Source organism: Lagopus leucura, unplaced genomic scaffold (assembly GCF_019238085.1).
Source record: "Lagopus leucura isolate 7727_CA_CO unplaced genomic scaffold, USGS_WTPT01 Super-Scaffold_100001, whole genome shotgun sequence".
Classification (NCBI taxonomy): Eukaryota; Metazoa; Chordata; class Aves; order Galliformes; family Phasianidae; genus Lagopus; species Lagopus leucura.
Genome location: NW_024962262.1, coordinates 67,800,003 through 67,814,620, shown reverse-complemented (window position 1 = coordinate 67,814,620; position 14,618 = coordinate 67,800,003). Strand labels below are relative to the sequence as shown.

At 36.4% G+C, this 14,618-nt stretch overlaps 2 protein-coding genes across 5 annotated transcripts in view; one reads left to right on the top strand and one right to left on the bottom strand.

Moving 5' to 3' along the window:
• Positions 1-14,618, top strand: part of CASK (calcium/calmodulin dependent serine protein kinase) — a 196,164-nt gene that overhangs the window by 98,473 nt on the left and 83,073 nt on the right. For all 4 annotated transcript variants that reach the window (XM_042866613.1, XM_042866616.1, XM_042866615.1 and 1 more), the window contains exon 6: positions 13,968-14,070. In XM_042866613.1, coding sequence (XP_042722547.1) covers positions 13,968-14,070 — 103 coding nt within the window. The remainder of the gene's footprint in view (positions 1-13,967; positions 14,071-14,618) is intronic.
• GPR34 (G protein-coupled receptor 34) lies at positions 8,092-11,187 on the bottom strand. Its single transcript, XM_042866618.1, has 2 exons — positions 11,114-11,187; positions 8,092-9,896 (listed from the first exon to the last, which is right to left on the bottom strand). The coding sequence occupies exon 2, from the start codon at positions 9,871-9,873 to the stop codon at positions 8,683-8,685; it is 1,191 nt and encodes a 396-aa protein (XP_042722552.1). The 5' UTR covers positions 9,874-9,896; positions 11,114-11,187; the 3' UTR covers positions 8,092-8,682.

Sequence of the window (14,618 nt, the reverse complement as noted above, 5' to 3'; positions counted from 1 at the left end):
CAAGAAATAGGAAGTTTAATGTAAGTCATCCAGAAGGCTGATAGCCAGGACAGTTTCCTTCCTGAAGAAGTTTGATCACAGATCAGTCAAATTCTGCTTAAGTCTGCAGAACATAAAACTTCTGAATTTACCTTTGTGTGATACATCTGTGGTTGTCAGATACGGCTTTTCAGAAGCAGTAAGTTCCTTTATGAGAACAGAGGAGGTGCCGTATTTTATGCACTTTTAGTATTGTTGTGTAAGTTTTGCTTTGCATTTAAGGACTGACAGTGAAAACACACTTTAGGGATCTCAATGGATTTAATTATTCAGTCTCATTATTGATTTTATTTATGGTGCTGTAAAATGATAGACATGTATTCTGTCCACCTTTTTAGGTTAGACAATTCATGTCATTTAAAAGTAAATTTAAGTGAAGGAAGCTTGCTTGGAATATTAGTAAGTAGCTTGTAGTGCTGTGGTTCCTTTGCATGCATTTTGATTTTTATTCTGTGTTAAGCTTTACCTTCTTTTTCTTCTTTTTCTGTTTGAATAAATATATTAAAATCTGCTCTAATAGAAGTATTCTTATAGTAATTAAATGTCTAATAGTCTCTTACAGAGTCTTAGAAATCCACGTTTCTGTATTGTTCCATCCAGTTTTAGACACAAGAGTACATATCCTGAAAATTTGCTAAGTGGAGACCATGGTTTTATGCTAAAAAATGGTGTGAGCAATTTCAGTTAGCAGTTTTGTTGTTATTCAACTGGTTATTACATCTAGCCTGTTGTATTTGTAGTTCAATTACCATAATTCTTTCTATGTGAGGAAATTATGCTACCTTTTTTCTGAATTACTGTATAATGGCTTAATATACTGAATTATAATCTATCAGACTTCATTTTGTAACTGATTAGTGAGATGGGCAACAGATGAATGGGACATTGAGTAAACAAAAAAAAAAGAAATTGGTTCCAAGCACTGTCACAGTTCTTGTACACTACTTCCATTTGTCTGACCTACAAATGGCTTATTTTATCTAATGCATATTTGATGATATGCAAACAGTACACATGCATCTCTTAGGCAATTCGCTCTTAAATTCTTAATAATGATCTTCATGTATTCTCTTCCCCTTACTTATTTCTATTTCTAGCCCCCTTAAACCATGATTATTATACTTGTTTCTAGATTTTATATACTAACAAACAGTGTGTGCTGCCTTTTTTCATTGTATGCAAACCTATTTTGTGGCTCAAAATCACAAAGACAAGAAAATTCACAGTGGGGAAGCCATTTCAGTTAGCCATTTATAACTTGTACCTAACTGTATTATATAGTACAGCCATAGGCAACAGTGATCCACACAAAAACCACCTGGCCACTACCTCTCCCCTCCACCTGCTAGAGATGATAGAAGACAGCCCAGTTAACCTCATATCTTGTGCCTGTCTCAACTTGTGTGAATATCTGGGCTGTTCCTGTCAGGCAACAGAGTGTAATGTGGATTGGCAGCAGCTGCTCCTTACAGGATGGAAGAGGGCAGCAGTCCATTTGCCTGTGACTCCTGTGGCAGTCCTGATTCTCTATCCCATGGAAGGCCCAGGAGATGCACTTAACCTTGTTGCTTGATGGAAGAAAGGCAACTTTTAGGATAAAGTGCACAAAAGTGGATGCCCCTAGATAGGGCCACTATGGATGCTAAGGCTGAACTATACTAAATAAATGTGAGACATGTTAAATATGCATCAATCTTTAACATGAGATTTAATTTCCAGTACTTGGAATTTGATCTATTGTATAGGTGTCCAATATGCTATTTTAATATTTTTGTAGCCCTCTTTTTAATGTTCAAATAAAAATGCAAAAAAGAATAAGCAAAGTTTTGTTGATTATGTATGTGAAGTATATTACATATTTTATATGCAGCCCCATATAATTCCTCTTCACTCAGTGCAGCCAGGCAAGCCAAAAAGTTAGAAACTCCTTACTGTATGGCATTTATTACCAGGATAAGTCTCTAAAATGCATTGACTACTGCAAACATGCAATTCATGTCTTCCTTCATATAGCTGAGTTAGAACTTTGACTTCTGATTCCAGTTTTTTTTTGTTTAATCATCAGAATTGAAAGTTTATTGGCTGTATAAACTTCTAAGAGAGATGCCATTCATTTTCAGTTGCATGTGTAGATCCGGGAGAGTTGTTGCAGGCTGTCAGGTGAAGTCTGTGGTGACTGGAAAAAGGGAAACGTCGCTCCCATTTTTACGAAGGGTAGAAAAGTCATCTAGTGAGTCTCAGTGTCATCTACCTGGACTTCTGCAAGACCGTTGACAGGGTCCCACACCACATCCTTATCTCTAAATTGGAAAGATAGTGATTTGAAGAGTGGATTACTCAGTGGCTAAATATTTGGTTGGATGGTTGCAGCAAGAGGATTGTGGTCAACAGATCTATGTCTAAGTGGAGGCCAGTGATGAATTGTCTGGATGAGGAGCTGCGAGATATGGTTTAGTAGCTTGTGGTAGCAGTGGTAATCAGAACACGGTTGGACTAGATGATCTTATAGGTTGTTGTTTCCAACCTTGCGATTCTATGATTCTATGAATGGTGTCCCTCAGGGGTGTATCTTGGGACCTGTGCTCTTCAACATCTTTATCAACAACCTAGACAATGGGATTGAGTGCACCTTGAGCAAGTTTGCAGGTGACACCAAGCTGAGTGGTGTAGTTCACAACAGAAGGGAGGGATGCTATCCAGAGAGACCTGGACGAACTTGAAACGTGGGCCCACGTTGAACTGAAAGAGGTTCAACTAGTCCAAGTGCAGGGTGCTGCACCTTAGTATGGGCAATCCCAGATGCGTATACAGTGTGGAAGAAGAACTCGCTGAAAGCAGTCCTGTGGAGAAGGACTCTGGGATCCTGGTGAACAAAAAGCTAGGCATGAGCCAGCAGTGTGCCCTTGCAGCCCACAAGGCCAACTGTGTCCTGGGCTGCAGGGGTGGCCAGCAGGAAGGGGGGGGGGGGGGGGGGGAGTGATTGCCCCCCTCTGCTCTACCCTCATAAGGTCCCACCTGGAGTGCAGCATCAAGGCCTGGGGCGTTCAGCACAAGAAGGATGTGAAGCTGTTGGAGTGGGTACAGAGGAGGCCATGAAGATGATGGGAGGGCTGGAGCACCTAGCCTGCAAAGAAAGACTGAGGAAGCTGGCCTTGTTCAGCCTGGAGAAGGGTCTGAGGAGACTTCGTCGTATATATTTATATACCTCAGTAGATGTATTTATGAGAGCAGCTCTGAAAGTAATGCCTCTTATTGTATTAGTCCACAAGGTCAAAGGCAAATGTTGGTTGTATAGCAGTAGGGGTTGAACCTTCCTGCCAGTATCCCATTCCATTTTGCTGCCATGTGACAGATGGCAGCAAAGGGGCAGTCTGACACAATGGCGCCTGAAATGGAAGTGCAGATGAAGCAAAGGTGTGTCACTGAATTCCTCCATGCTGACAAAATTGTACCCATTGAAGTTCATTGATGCTTGCTGAATATTTATGGAGGTTGAACGGTAGATGTGAACAGGGTGAGATAGTGGGTGGTGTGTTTCAGCAGTGGTGACAGAGATGTGAGAAATCCAGTCACATTCTTGACAGCCATGCAGATTTTTTCAAGCATGATATTCAGGATCTTGTTCATTGCTGGCAAACAAAAAAATGCATAACTAATGGTGATAACTGTTTTGAAAAATAGTGTTTTGTAGCTGCGAATTTTCTCTATCAAGTAGTGTTACTGTGCACTGTGCTCTTTTTCCCTCATAGTTTCCATGGAAATAAATAGGAGGCATTACTTTTGGAGCAGCATATTTAATATTGTGAGAAATACTGACCAAATCAAAGTTCTCTAAGTTCATGTTTAAATCTACTCAGCTTGAGCTGAGTACTATGCTGAATCAGTGGATATGAAAGAGATGGCAGATTTTAATTTGGTCTTTGTTAGACTGGTTTTGTTTTTTTGCTGTTCATTGATGATTTATTTTCAGCAGCTTTAGAATTGCCGTTATAATTCAGCAGAATAGGTCCAAAATTGTAGTTCTTATACTGTTTGATGAATTGTGAGAATCTGCAATATAACTCCGGTATTTCTAGGATCCTTTGTGATATAGAAAAGGGATAATATTGCACCCATACCTTCAGTTATTTGGTTGTCATTAAATAAGCACGTTTATATGCTCTGGGTAGTTGTTTTGCATAGAGAATCGCTAATTAAACAATACCTTTTAAACTGGAAAGCATAAAGTTACAGTTGACAGTACTTAAAAAAATCATCTTTTGATATTTTTAGACTTCAGGACTTCAGTGCTAAAAACTTCAGATTTCTTCCCTGATGAAATACTCTGTGCAGCCTCCAGAGGTCTCTTTTACTATTCTTGATTTTCCAAATTCGGTGACTGTTTACTGGGCATGATAATTTTTACTTTGATTTTTCAAAAACAGTTTTTAACATGAGAACTGTTCTGATCATTGCAGATAAAGAGGAAGCTTTCTCTGTGGTTTTCTTTCACTGTGCTGTAACTCATGTATTTTCAAGTTAAATGTTCGTAAGAGCTTTTTAGCTTTCGTATGAGGCTCTTAAGCTTTTGAGAAATTGCAAAAGTACTAAAGCAAAAATAAAAATCTGAAGCATGGTGATAAAGGCAAAACTGATGCACATAAGGTAGATTTTCTTGACTGCAAATTGGAAAGCTTTGTCTCCAAAATGAATTTCTTGCTGATAAGGAACATTGTTACGTCCCCTGTCGAGTATTTTCATCAGACTTTTAATGTGTTGTTGACAATACACATGTTTTTGTGTGTGAGAAACAGTGGGTATGTTTTCATTTTAAAAGCACACAGTCATCTGTATCTGTGGTTTGAGATATTCCGAAGTAGCTGACCTTGTTTTTTAATAGGAGCAAAGATGTACTAACCATCTCTGTATGCAAATTTAAAGGAACCAGTACTCATCATTTACAGCAAAAAGCAAGATAATCCCTGGGGGCAGCATGAAGCATAATGTACCTTTCTGGTATACTTTAATTGATTCAGCTTGCAAAAATACAAGCTTAGAAGTAAACCCTAGCGTTTTTTCATCTTCATTTTTATCTCATTTTCAGTTGTTTGATACTCAGCCATTTCTCTTCTATTCATGTTCTTATATCTATGCTTAACACTCTTAACAATGGAGTCTGAATGTTAAGGTTTCTTTCATCTTCATCCTTTCCCCTCAACTATTCCCACCCTCATGAAGTCTGAACAATTTCTGTACATGGATTTTTCCTATCTATTAATATTTACAAGCTGTGAGTGCTAACAGCTCTGTAGCACCTTCTCTGTTTTCTTGGATTCCCTTGGCAGGGTGCTCTCAGTAATAGGGAATATTTCTGAGATGGAAAAAAGGCTGGCCAAAGAGTCTCAGCCTTACAGAGAATGTGTTGAAAATACATTTAAAACATTGGTTTATTTTAACTTGTATGCTTTATGTATGCTGTGCAACTAAACTCCTTCTACCCACCCTGATTCTGTGTGTGATTTCAGAGAGAGTATTAAACTAAGGTGTTCACGTATGTATTTTTTCCAGTATAAGGAATAATGTGACTCTTACTTATTTATCAGTATTGTATGATTCAGTAGTGTGAGTTATATTTCTCTCTTGTGGTTTCATTGATGGATATTGTGAAAGAGGTTGTTCAATTAAGGTTTCAGATTTGGGCTATAATTTTCTTACCTAGCAGAAGATGCCAAGTTGCAAGTCCCAAAGGTAATAAGAGTGAGTTTCAGTATAGAAATAAAAATGGGTTATTCAAGTCAGATACAATTGAATTTGCTAATAATTAAAGTTATTAGCTTGTTTCTGGCATGCAGTTTTGTTTCGTGGCTTATGCTATTCAGAGTCTTTAAAGTGTGTGTGGTACAAATACAGCATCACAATCAGATTTGCAGTTTGCCATGAGAAAAAGGAGAATCAAGAGGATGGACCCTGGATTATTTAGCAAGTCTCTTAGTATTTTATGTTGAAATTCAGTTGAAGTTTCAATACATTACTGTATTTGGCCCTCCTATCATTTAGGAAGCATTGCTGAGATGAGAAGTAACAAACATAGTAACACTACTGAATTGACTAATGATGGGATCACCTGAAATGTCACACTGTAATTTTCAGCAGATCTCCCAGGAGCTTCCAAATTCTTTGCACTTGACTATAATGTCTTGCAGTGCCATCTATATACCCTCAGAAGCTGGTAAAATTGATTTCAGAAAAAAAGAAAAAAGAAAAAAAAAGATTAAATATTAAAACATAGTAAAAGTGCCTGTGTTTGGAATTTGTTCAGTCGTGGTTCTTTCCTACATGACAATACTGTCTAGTTTCAGATCCTGTTCTGAGCCAATTGATGCTTCAGGCCTTTGACATCTTGAAGCACTGATTTGCACACTTGTGAAAATCTGTCATCTGCTTATTTTGTTGTTTTTGTTGTTGTTGCTGTTGTTGTAGCTGCTATTCCTTTAATATCAGACTCTGACAAAGAGCATACAATTAGTTATTCCTGTTTCCCCTTTTACACACCGTACCTGGTGTTACGGACCTAATGCGTCCTCTTTCAGTTTTTGAGCTCAAGCATTTACTTGTTTTATGTAGTCTGCATAGAAACTGTACCATATAAATTATGGAATATCGTAATGATGGCTTCTCAGTTTTTTTCTCCTAGTTTTAATAGTGACTTTGCTGCTTTATTGCTGTTGAACAGAGTTTGATATCATACCCCTTTTTTAGGATTGACTACCTTGAATATTTGTGTATTGCTTAAAAACTTTGTCATCTCCTTAGTCTCATTCATTCTAGATAGCACTCAACAGAGTTGATAAATGAATCTATTTGGATATTCTTGGGTAATGTCCTGAAGGAAAAAATATATATATTTATTTTTAAAGCTTTATTTCCACTTTTTAACTAGTTCCAAAATAAGAAATATCATCTAATATTCTAATTTCTTTAGGACCTTTTGTGAATGATCTTGCTAGAGTCCATGTACAACATTATCCCCTTTGTCCTGATGCTTCTCAAGTCTACTGGAGAGCTCCTTTGCCGGCTCCTCTGTAACAGCACTGCTAGAGCTGATAGGTGGTAGATGTTTTTTCTCAAACAAATTTATTCACTTTTCCCTGGGCACCTTATCTACCCAAGCTTGCCTAATTTTATATGTTTTTGTAGGTGCTGCAATTGCCTAATATAAACACTAAACTGTAGCTTCTGAATCTCATTCAAGTTTTGAATCACATATGCTTTTCATTCCTTATGCACAGAGGTTAATTAAAGTGAAGTAGTATGTAATGTAATATGTGGTCCTGGGGACTGTATTACTCTTTAATATTTTGTTTTATTTTTTAAATCATCTGTTGATATTATACATGGCTTCTGGTGCTCCTTCTCTACAATCTGTAAAGCATGTACAGTTTATAACTAGCTTCTATAAAATCAGAATATTTTGCTGTATAATTAAAAATCTTCACATTTTGTGACATATTAGGTATAAAGCCATGTGATCTATTAGAGAATTGGTAATCATATTTAATATTAAAGTCTTTCAGTTAACCTGAGCAATATTGGTTGCTATGTGTTAAGCGTAATAGAATCTTCTTTTGCAGTGATAGTGCCTAACATCTACTATCTAATTAGTTCATCTTTCTGTCTTGTGCTAGGCATGTAAATTACTCTCAGTATAAGTGTCTGTTTGCATGTCTTTTGGTCTTAACAAGCTCCACTTTCAGCTCACCTATTTTAAACAACCTTACAGTTCAAAATTTTACTTTGTGCCTGAATCCATAAGCCTTTAAATAGACTAGATGACTGATCCTGACCAAAGAACAGAGCTGATGCTTCCAGTGTTCACAATAGCCAACTTTTCTGTTCTGCGTATGCTCAGTTTTTTCCTTGTTGAAATACTTTGTGTAGCTGAAGTCACCAAATTTGTTGCTCAGAGTTTGAAGGAAATCCTAACTAGCTGAAAATACCCATATGTCATCTCTCCTTCACAAATTTCTAACCGATTTCTAACCAGTGCTTAACTTTACCTCGAGTACTCAACCTTGACATTCATTAAAACATTGAAAATATAATAAAGGGCTTGAGTAATAAAGGAGGCTTGATTATTTTGGTTTTTATATTTAATGAAGCAAATCTCCAGTAATTATAACTGAATCAATGGCAGCTGTGTTCTTCACCTCATTTTTGAGCCAGATATGTTGCTAAATTCTCAAATATTTCCTTGCAAAAATTCTGTAAATACAGTTCAGTGCTGATCTCTTTGAAACCTGTTAAAGCAGACAGTACATAAAGGCTTTAATGATTCACGTAGCTCTTTTGAATAGGACACATTACTTCTGCAAAATGCATCTGTTTACAAATTGCTCATATTAATATCTGTATACAAGAATCCTTACACAGGCTTAAACCACTTTGTGGACATCTCCCCAAAGACTTAGTGTTCTAGGTTAGTCCCACAGAAGGTGCCTGAGATAACTTGAAGGAGGTTTCCTGTTTTGTTTTCTTGGATAAACAAAAGGGAAATAATTCTGAAAAGTTTCTTCTCATTTTCACAAACAGAAGTAAGACTTCTCATTTTGTAATGGGAAGAATGAAACGAGGTTAGTATCCATCAGTTATTGTATTTGGCGCATCTTAAGCTGATGTCTGAAAGTGACACTGAGAGAAGCTGTTATCTGTTGACTTGATTAAGTCAGACTTCTTCTTTACAGAACTTGAATGCGGAGTGGTAGTAGAAAATCTCTCTTGCATATATTGTCCAAGTTTTATTTCTGAAGTACTTTCCAGAGTCACACTTGAATCTCCGTGAATTCTTCTACAAATAAGTTGGAAGACAGTCTTACGGACGCTACTGGACATTAGGAAATACATAACTGGATCTAAGCAGCTGTTAAAAGATGAAAATATGAGCATAACTTCATTGCATGTGTGAATTATTCCCTTCCAGTAACAGGATGGCTCTTGTAACTGTGATGTAATGTAGACAAATCGAAACATGTGGTATGGAACAAAACATATGGTGAAAATAATGAGTACAATGAAGGAATTCCTTGCTGTCTGGGTGTATTTTACTGCATTGGGAAAATTAGCTCTTTTCCTTGAAATTTTCAGTAGGTTCTTGGCAATTTTAACATAAGAAAGTATCAAAAGGAGAAAAACTGTCCAATAAATGATGACAATAATATAATTTAAAATTGCTTCTGTTATTGCGTTCTTCTTATGCCGATAATGAAAGCACAAGGTAGAATTGCTGACCTCACTTGTGAAGAGAGATGGTACAACTACTAATGAAAATCCTGTTAGTGCAACTGCCCACACAATGCAACAAATATGTATACTGCGGGTAGTATTTAACATCTTAGGTCGTTTCACAGACTTATTTATTTTTACGTAACGATCTAGGCTAATTAGTCCTAACAGTACTATGCTAATGTACATGTTCATGTAAAATAGAGTTCCCACAATTTTGCATAAAATCCATCCAAACATCCATGTGTTGTTGAAAATGTGGTACAGTATTCGGAAGGGAAGACAGAAGATCAGCAAAAGGTCTGCGATGGCTACGTTTAGCAAGTAAACTTGGATGGAATTCCTTTTCTGGTGAATGCACAGGAATGCAAACAGGGCTATAATGTTTCCAACCAATCCAACGACAAAAATAACAGAGTAAAAAAGTATGAGAGCAAGTGACAATGCATGGTCTTCTAAATCACAGCTTGCTTTGGGCAGAATTTCTGATGCATTCGTGGGTAGATCACTTTGGTTACCCCCAAAAGCTTTCGTGTATGGAAGAGCGGTCAGTAAATCAGCTGAAGGTGCAGCCATTTGTGAGGATTTTCTTAGCTGTTCTGTCAGGATATGAAGAAAAATTGTAAATATTAACTCATCACAGGAACACTGTTACACTTCATTGCCTACAAAGCATTTCTGTAATATAAATAGCACTGAGTCAGCACTATTATATTAGTTTCTTTTTTACTATTTGTGTCATTGGTATTGGTAAGGTATTTTTTTCCTTTTGTGGAATGTTTGTAAATCAGGATTATGCAAGGAATCTGATATTAGCTTGAAAATTACATTGCTTCAGTAACAGATGTTTTCATATCTTCCCTTGTTTTCATAAAGTTTTTAACGTAACTGAGAGTATATTTTTCACCAGTAAGGTATAATCTGGGAGATAAAAATCAGCTTTGACTAATGAGAGGAAACCAAAAGCAAACTCTTAATCAATATAGCAGAACAATAGTTAGCTGTTTAGAGAGGTAGTTAACAACCAATTATTAGCAATACATTTTTCTCCCTAAGTTTATATGCCGTGGTGTTAAAAGATTATGTAAATAAGTTTATTTCAATTTTTTTTAGAGAGACAAGCTAATATTCCCCTAATCTGAAAAGAAAATTATTTTGGGTGTTCTAAATGTAGATCTCCAGCAACAATAAGAAGGAGAAAAAAAAACATTCCAGGTCTTAAAAATGTCTGATATGGGTAAGGTGGTGAAAATTGCAACATTTTAGATAAGAGGCTTAGTAAAAAGTGATGTACATACAGAATCTGAATTATTGAGAGGATATTAATAATGAAGTATTATAGCATCTCATGTTGAATGATCTTAAGGTTACATTAGATGTGGGCACTATGTTCCAGTTTTACAAGTACAACTGTCTTTTCATATTAGCCACTTAGTATGGTATGGGCTAAAGTAATTACAAAAATTGTGTCTGATTAAAGAAATATGGTACCTTCAAATGCACATTGAAACCTCTCAGCTATATTAAATGTTATGTTTATGTTGATTTTTTTGTAAAAAATGCTTGACATCATGAATTGCATAATCTGTAAGATTTAGGTGAATGAGGGCAGGAAAAAAATCAGTAACACTGCAGATACTTCAGAAACACAACTAAGAAACTAGCCTAAGTTTTGTCATCTGTAAGTAGGAATGCATACTTAAACTGAGAACTACGTAATTCCATGCCAATTGATTACAAAGGTCATTAGCACCTTCGAAATTAAAATAAATTGTAAGAAGAATTTGTTTTATTAAGTATAAAAGAAGCCACTTACCATTTGTGTTTTAAGAACTTCTGCTGATTTTGAAAACCACTGCTGAAGAGAGGGAGGAGTAACGTGTATGCATGTCCTCTTATTAGAAAGCTGGAGTACCAGCTTCTCTATGAAAGCTTGAGAATCAGCTGACGCAGTGCAATTAGCTACAAGGGGAAGTTTGAACTAGTGTTGCAACTACTTCTTAAAGATATTTTGAAGTAGCAAAAGCCAACTTACTGGAAAGATTGACTTTGGTGTTAACTTGGACTTTGCTGGTTATATCATAAACTTTTACTGAATAGGAGATTGGGATTTTTTTCATAGAAACTTTGTTTCTTGTGACCAACCTCAGCGTTTTCCTTTTTGGTAAACAATTGTCTTGGTACACTACATCTTGATACTGGCATGAAAGTAGTATCACTTCTTCAACATTCGTGTACAGAGTGAAGCCACGCTTGAAGTGACACATTTTTGTTACCCTGGTGCAGCTTTCATCCACCTTGCTCAAAGTGAGAAATCTGAGGTTGATTTTTTTTTCACTTAAACTAGCAGCTGTGATACATAGGTCACTCTGAAAGAAATGCCTCCTGTTTATTTGCATGAAAAAACACGTCAAAGAAGACAATAACACTATTTGATAGAGAAAATTCCCAGCTACAAAACACTATTTTTCAACATTCTCACAACCATTTGATATGCATTTTTTGCCAGTGATGACCAAGAGCCTGCATGCCACACTTGGGAAAATCTGCACCTGCTGGTGGCTGTCACCACTGCTGAAACCACACACTGCCTCACTGTGCTCACACCCACTGTTTGGTCTCCATAAAAGCTCAGCAAAAGTCAATGAGTGTCAATAGGTACAATTTTTTCCGCATGCAGAAATTCACCTTTGCTTCATCTTCGCTTCCATGTCAGATGTCAGTGTGTCAGGCTGCCCCTCTGCTGCCATCTGTCACGTGGCAACAAAATGGAGCTGAATGGATCTGAAAGGAGGTTCAGCCTTTACCATCATTCCTCCCACATCCAGCTCTGATGTCATGGGCCAACAAAATATAACAGGAGGCATTACTTTTGGAACAGCTTAACAGTTTCAATAAGGCAGAAATAAAATACTCAATACCACCTGGTAATACTATTTAAAACAGGATATATCCTGTTTTAAATAAAAGAGATTTAAAATTTACATTTTTAAAATGCAAATTTAAAAATTGGTTCTAGAAGTCCCAGTATGAGTTAGCACAAATGTAATAACTGAGGAATATTATCCTGACTGTATTTTCCTTAGTAGTTGAAATGAGTGTCCGCGTTAACATTCTTAACTTGTCATCCGTCTGAGAATCAAGCTTGTTTGAGACTCTGCAAATTTCTTTTGGACTTTTAAAAGGGGTTGAGGTTGATGTTACAATGTTGTCATAATTTCATCCTGATATTTAGTAGGACCAGAAGCATTGGGAAGATTTAGGTTTGTTCATATATTTTCTATCAGGTATTTACAGTCATGTCACAAAATCTGAGTGCTTAGCTATAACAGCAAATGAATGTTAAGGAAGCATCAAAGGTAACAGTTCATGACCTCGGTGAATACGTAGCTTAGACTTTGTGTAAGATAAGGTTTCGTAGGCTTCTAATACATAATGATAATTACAACTTTCAAAAGTCTGAGTATTAGCTGTAGGTATTTTACAAAATGGTCATCAACCTAAATTAAAACCATTAAGTACAGCTAGTGCAGAAGGAAATTGTTTATGGATTCCTTCACAGCTTAATTGGTTGATCACGCAGGGAGGTTGTAATTTTCCTGTTCCAGATTTGAGCACTTTAGTTATGTTACCCCCCAAAACCTTAGATCTTCTCTGTAGTGAGCAGCTGAGTTCTTTCAGGTTCTTTGCTGCTGGAGGACAAGTGTAAAAGAAAACTAAACTTAAGGCAGCACATGCTTACCTTCTTAGAGAACAAGGACAAATCTGAAGTAACCAATTTAAAGTTCCTTGTTTTGCAGTGTAAGCAGTAACATTTTCTCAAGAAGTAGTAGAAGTAGACAGATTTGACATCCTTTTAAATAACAGAGCTGACTGTGCAAATGGAGGCTCTATGTAAATATAGGAAGTCATTCTACATTAATTGCTGCATTGAGTACTATATTTCATTTTTAAGTAGGCTCTCACATCAGTCACCACACCTCCAAATAATGCTATTATTGTATTTTTATATATTGCGTCTTAATATAATTAGTGGAAAAAATATGGATGACTTTGCATGGAATGATTTAGATACCTAAGCAGTTTATCCTGTAACTCAATAGATATATCACAGCAGTGTTTTTTCTATGCAGCTGGGAAGTGATCTCCTACTGTGGTTGGGGCTGAAAGTGTTAAGAATAAGATCACACGCACTGTGTCATAGGGCAGGATGTATCTACTGAAGAACTAGAACAGTATAAAGCATACAAGTGAAATAAAGAGTGAAAATAAAAACTAATACTAAGAAAGAAAATTTCAACATTGATTATCTCCATGTTGTTGTGATTTTACTTTGTGTTCCTTGTGAGTTCTGTTAAGTCTTGAAATGCTTTTGCTATACCTAGGGCAAGTAAAAAGGAAGCCAATCGAGAAGGAATCATAGAATCACAAGGTTGGAAAGGATCTACAGATCATCTAGTCCAACCATCCTCCCATTACCAGTGCTACTACAAGATACTCACCCATAAAGAGGTTTAGTGAGAGGATCTCATTCCAAAAAATATTACAAATCAAGAATTTCTTTAAAAAAAATAATGACTTCTGTTTGCAAATTTTTGAAAGTAAATCCTAAGGTGCCAATTGTACTTTTCAAATAATATAATAATTTGCTTTTTCATTGTTGTTTTCAGCCACACTGTGTACTGCTTGCCTCAAAAGAGAATTCAGCCCCGGTAAAGCTTGGTGGCTTCGGGGTAGCAATTCAATTAGGAGAATCTGGGCTAGTTGCTGGAGGTAAGAAATTGTCCTTCAAACTTATATAATATTACAGAAGTTTTACTGCAGAGTTCTGTGCTTCCAACGTAGCCTGGGCTGCAAAACAAGGACTCAAAAATAATCTCGTTCTAAATACTTTGTTAACAATATATGTACGCAAGTATTTGAACTGCAACTGTGTGTACTACAGTTGGTAATACATTAACTGTAGTGTACTACACTGCGTGTACATATACTGAATTGTAAAACTGTCTAAATGTTTCTCGGCAACAGCTTACACTGTTTTGATCAAAATGAAATTGAAAAATGCAAATTTTTTTTTCATTTTGATACAGTCCTTGGCAGTGTTAGTCCATGCTTGGCAAAGCACACAACATAAAACGCCATCAAGATTGAAATGTGTGTCAAAGCAATTGACTAAAGATTTAGTACAGCATCCTTAATGCTCCCATATGTTTTTTAGGCAATTTCTGTCAGAATACTGTACTCCGATTAATAGCAAAATCTTACTAGCTTTCACATGTGGTTCTTTCTATGTTTTACTGTTTCATTGTAATTACTGCATA

Excerpts from the sequence above, each read along its gene's own strand:
- GPR34 (XM_042866618.1), bottom strand. The coding sequence starts at position 9,873 with ATGGCTGCACCTTCAGCTGATTTACTGACCGCTCTTCCATACACGAAA.